Below are 5,663 nucleotides of genomic sequence, written 5' to 3' on the forward strand. Positions count from 1 at the left end.
ATATATATATATAGGCATAAAGTAAAAATCACATAAAAATGCGGTATATATATATATATATATGTATATATAGGCGTAAAGTAAAAATCATATAAAAATGCGATTTACAGCAATCGAAAGTGTGAATCTTTATTTTCAATTTATTTTTTTTATAGATCTCTGTATGATTTTTTTTTCACCGAGTTATTGAAGCAAAAAAGGTCGTTTTTGCTTCAACGTTGAAGTTCCCCACACCAAAATATGAAAAGAGGTTCATATAAATATATGTCTACAAATTGTGTACTGAGATAGAGTTCAAAATGTTTATTAATAGGGGAAAAAGTAATATTTATTATTATTATTTAATATTATTTATATATTTTCAACTTTTAATTATAACAAAGATTCGAAGTGTCTCCTATTTGATTCAATATACGACAGATTATGGATACTGATGCACTTTTTCAAAGATATCCGGAATAATTGCGAATGGTATCATAAACATCAAAATGCGTTGGCATAACATATCTTCATTGGTAATTGGATCTTCATAAATTAAAGGCTTTAATGCCCATTTCCATCAATGTAGATTAATTTTAATCTTCATTCAACTTACTTTTCGCCTTTTTCTAATCTTTAGAAAAAGATGAAGAACAAGTAAAACCGAGATTAAAGTTAATCTACATTGGTGAAAACGGACATAAGTGTCTCCACAAAATCTAGAGAATTTAGATCTTAGAAGATCGTGAAGATCAAACATGATGACTTAAACATTTTGAGATATGTTTCATTGTCAGTATAAACAATGGATTTACAGACATATATTCATATGAACTTTTTCATGTGATGTGGAGAGCTCAGCTCTAAAGTTTGTTACCTTATTTTAATTACATGTTGTACGTACACACGCGCGCGCGCGCACGCGCACACGCACACGCACACGCACGCACACACACACACACACACACACACGACGCACGCACGCACGCACGCATACATATATATAATATGTGTGCGTGCGTGCGTATGTGTGTAGAACCCGGATTAAAGACCTCAGATGGCATCAACCATAACGTTTTGAGATGGAGTAACTTATATGTATATAAGATGATTTTTATGTTTATGTTATAGGTTAAGGCACGCTTTAGTGACGTGGGGCGATAAATTCACACCAAGGGAGGTGAATGATGCATTTGATCAAATGTACATCGATGATAAAGGCTTCATTGATACTCCGAGCTTAATTGCCATGTTGACCGGCACGGGCGAAGAAGAAGAAGAATAAGATCTAAAATTGTATCATCAAGAAAAGAATGTTGAAGTCTCATATTCATACAAAATTTGTCTCAAAAGAGAACAGATATTTTATATGCAATTCTTTCTCTTTCCTGTTTTTTTTCTTTTCTCCTAGCTTTTTTCTTTTCTCATACTCTTTTCCTTAGTGACAAAAATATGACAGTACGCAACTTAATATTACTTAATCTAAACGGACTATTTCTCATTTTCTTTCTATTTCTCTCTCTTTTGCATCTCTTCGTCATTCTTTCATTTGCCTTTTTTGCTATTTTTCGCCTTCCTCTAATATTTTTTCTCGTTTTTGGTCTATACCTTTTTCTTTTCTCTTCCTACGAATCTTTTTCTATCTTTTCTTATTTATCTCTCTCTTTATCATTTGATCTGTCTCATTTCGTTTTCTATTCTTTCTCTTTCTCTCTCTACCTGTTTTCATCTTTTTGCCCTAGAGAACACTGCTGATTCCAGAAGGGATGACGAATCTAAGAAAAACAAATTTTAACATAATTCACAAGTGTACAAAAGATAAATGTTTGTCGATAAATAAAGCTTCGTCTTGCCCTCTTCTCGTTCATGTATAATAAAGATATTGATTCTTTATTTTAATAAAAGTAATAAATTCTGTAAAAATGGAACTCTGTCTTAAATCACTATTCCGTCAGTAGAATCGGTTTATTACTCTTTTAATTTATGAGATGAATTGAACATAGTTTCGCTATCTCAGAAAATCTAAACAGTTTGAGTCTATCAACAAAAAGTATATTATCATACGTATAATCGCAGCTTTCATTTTTTTTTTGTATAAATGTACCTCAGATTAAAATCTTTAAACAAAATAATATCCAGAAAATTATCCATTATAATAAATAATAGAGCAATTATTAACGACAAGATTTTTTTTATAAATTAGAATAAATGTTTAATACGAAATTATAAGAACTGCGGATAAGTAAAATTTACTTTTCACATTCTGCACAAAGTACATTAAAAATAATCCAACTTTTTATTATATTTGCATAATTGTTAATAAATATTTAAGGTACATAAAAACATTTGTTGATTACCGTCTTTTATAGTTCGCCCAGAATTAGTTGAAAATCCAATGCATTCTGTGCATCTTTGTTAATATTGAGTGCCCATAAGTTACATTCCACCGTCACTAATCTAAATGCTAAAAACATTGTATTAATATAAAATACAATATTTGTTATCCATATTATTTAAAAAATTAGTAATCAATAATTTCAATTTATTATATAAATATGGTTATTTACAAAATTTATCAAATCTTTTATAAGTAATACAAAATAATATTTTGTTATAATTATGAAAAACAAAAAGAACAAATACATATACTAAATAAAGAATCTGCTAGTATTATTAAATATTATGCAAATAAATCCCAGCACTGGCATAAGCAATTCCGCTTCCAGTGGTATATGTTCTAAACTCAATGTACGTTATCAATCACCCAGGGATTCTATTCTTGAAAAGAAACGTATACAAATAACTAGGTAAATACTATAGTATGTAATGTGTATTATAGTATTTACCTAATTATTCATATACGTTTCTTTTCAAGAATAGAGACTCTGTACACGAACAAAATTTTATACCAAATTTTTTTAATATAATTTTATAAGAATATATCAATAACATTTTTTAAATGCTGAGATCCGGTTGCACCAACATTACTTTGACTTTAAACGAAACTTAAAACTCTTTCTCTCATTTTAAAGACGAAAAAGAGACAGAGAGTTTTAAATCTCGTTTAAAATAAAAAAATCATAGCTTTGGTGCAATCAGGCCTAAGATTCTAAATAATTATAATTTTTTATTTCTGAAACATTTGAATATAATTTTATAATCATATATATCTTGATGGCTTACATGTCACATTTTTAAAACGCAGCGCGACTATCGGTGTCAAATAATCTGGTTGACCAATAAACGGAAAATATTGCACAGAAAATCCAGGACTTGGTAAATACTCAATTTCTCCGATATGCTCTTTATCAACGTTATTCACTCCATCACACCATAACCAGATTTGAAACTATTTAATTATAGAATAAATTGTATGAATACACATACATATGCGTCCAGATAGCAACGTATCTTGTTACTGACATATTGCTTGCAAGCATACATGTGTTGCTATCAAAATTGCGACACCTGTTGCGGGATTTTCTAAACGTTTTATCGACAATTATCGCTATCGTTAACTAGCGACAGTCAATGAGAGCCGCGCTTTCTTCTAGGATTGTCCTGCTATTGGCTATCGCTATATTAATAGCGACAATCGATAGCGACAATCATCGATGCTTAGGCCTGATTGCATCAAAGTAACATTAGTGCAATAGGGCCTTAGAGAATCTTATTACTAAGTTCGTACTTGTTAGCAAATTGTTATCTTCATGATATGACAACTTTAGGTAGCAACTTGCCAACTTTAAAATCGTCATCATCAAAAATATGCTACGCCATCATGTTATTATATAACAACAGGCACACAAAAAAAAATTTTTTGATTCGGAGAGTATGATATCCTTATTATATTTTTACAGTCTAAAACCAAATCTGATGTTGAAATTGTACTATCACGTAACTTTTTCATCGACAGAAAATGACTCTCTTTTCTAGAATTTTTAATTATCTACTAGTTTGCATATTAACTTTAAAAGCTTGCATACCCAGCTAACGTTAATTATTCATAAAAAATTCGATTTTTTGTATTCCTAATGTATCGAATATTCCGGAACAGTAAAGGAATCGTTATAGAATGTATATGAAATGTTTAGAATATAAACATTGCTGTTCTGAGAAAAGGAATCAACTTTCTGAGAGAAGTCGCTTTTTATATTCTAGTATTTTAGCATTCGCTTTAACTTCGTCACGAAAAGCCACGAATCAAAAAATTGTGAGCGAGACAGTCTTTAGAATAAACTCTCTTAACTAGCCTTTTACAATTTCTTTTCGATCAAAAGAAATTCTCTTCTGCCCAGAACGACTTTTCTCTGCCCGAAAGAAACTTTCTATAGCCACTCTTTTTGCTCGAAATCTTTGGTGTCTCTTCCATCACCAAAAAATCGATTCCTTTTCTCGGAATAGCAGTATTTCTCCTTTCTTTCAAAGCGAACAACTGAAAACTCAAACCAAGTGTGATGTATTTCTTTTTCTTAATTAACAAATTAATTCTATTAATCTAAATATTTAGTCCAGTTCCAAATGTAATCGATATTTCCTAAAAAGTAATTCTTCTTACTTCAAAAAACTATCTTTCACAAAAGATCGGCAGTCTGTTTAAATGAACAATTTACCTCTATGAAGTTGGCCCTTCATTTTCAAAATTATTAAAAAATAATAACTTGGTTGCCCCCCCTTCCCCCCCTCCTCCGAAGAATTCTAGAGTTCTCTATTAATTTTAGAATGAGTTCCGTTGATTAAAGTGGTGAAAACATCATTTGAAGTTTGGGTGGGGGGGGGGGAGAGGCAAATTCACGATTTCGAAACTTTGAAGGGCTATAACTTTTTTACTGTTCATTATAGCACTATGGTTCATATAGGACAATCAATAAAACTCTTTGGGGGAGGGAAGGGGGGGGGGCAACTAGAAATCTCGAGAAAATACCGGATTTCCAAAAAAAACTTTTTTTAGATTTTGGCTATTCTATTGAGTTCTGATAGCCCCCTAAAAAGTTTTAAAGATTATAACCGATGCGCTGAAATGAATATCTAAAAATTCTATTACTTTGAAGTTTCTACTTTTGAATTTTCCTAAGTCTACGCAGGTCAATATTTTTTTCGAAAATCCAGCATTTTATTGAGTTTAGATATTTTTAGGGGGATATTATCAAAAGTCATAATAGAATGGTCGTAATCTAAAACAAATTTTTTTCTAAACTCTTCGGAAGGCAATCAAAACTCCGCTTATTTTTTCAAAATTTAAAAAATGAGGGGCCAACTTCATTTAGGTAAACAATTCTGTTCTCATGTTTTTTAGATTTACGAATAAACTACACTATTTATTCTTTTAACCTAGATAATCAAGCGTGATTTAACAAACTGATGCATTGTAATTGAATTATTGTCTTATATTTGGCATACATTAATATAATGACATAAAAATACACGTTACAAATGCAACAATATGATTGCTTATGCATATAATCAGTTGACAAAATTTCAAAGACAAACGGTCAATAGTTATGCTGTCAGCAAGATGACAGCAACATAACAGTAAGAAATAATCATTCTATCTTGAGCATTATAACGAAAATATGACGGCAACAAAATATATGTAACGATATCCAATGGTTGTTACATATATATATATATATATATATATATATGTCTTCTAAGTTACTATTTCTTCTATTTTTACTTATCTA

General features: G+C 30.3%; 2 protein-coding genes across 2 annotated transcripts in view; one reads left to right on the plus strand and one right to left on the minus strand.

The window, feature by feature from the left end:
• The window catches only part of LOC105625028 (myosin regulatory light chain 2), a 5,650-nt gene extending 3,746 nt beyond the window's left edge, over nt 1-1,904 (plus strand). The window contains exon 4 of the mRNA XM_012206369.1: nt 1,111-1,904. Within this exon, the coding sequence (XP_012061759.1) occupies nt 1,111-1,264 (154 nt within the window). The 3' untranslated portion in view covers nt 1,265-1,904. The remainder of the gene's footprint in view (nt 1-1,110) is intronic.
• Nucleotides 1,905-2,342: 438 nt separating this feature from the next.
• Nucleotides 2,343-5,663, minus strand: part of LOC105625029 (sodium/potassium-transporting ATPase subunit beta-1-like) — an 11,471-nt gene continuing 8,150 nt past the window's right edge. Inside the window, exons 6-7 of the mRNA XM_012206370.1 lie at nt 3,163-3,328; nt 2,343-2,443 (exon numbers count right to left, since the gene is read on the minus strand). Of these exons, the coding sequence (XP_012061760.1) occupies nt 2,343-2,443; nt 3,163-3,328 (267 nt within the window). The remainder of the gene's footprint in view (nt 2,444-3,162; nt 3,329-5,663) is intronic.

The sequence above is a fragment of the Atta cephalotes genome, assembly GCF_000143395.1.
Source record: "Atta cephalotes unplaced genomic scaffold scaffold00104, whole genome shotgun sequence".
Classification (NCBI taxonomy): Eukaryota; Metazoa; Arthropoda; class Insecta; order Hymenoptera; family Formicidae; genus Atta; species Atta cephalotes.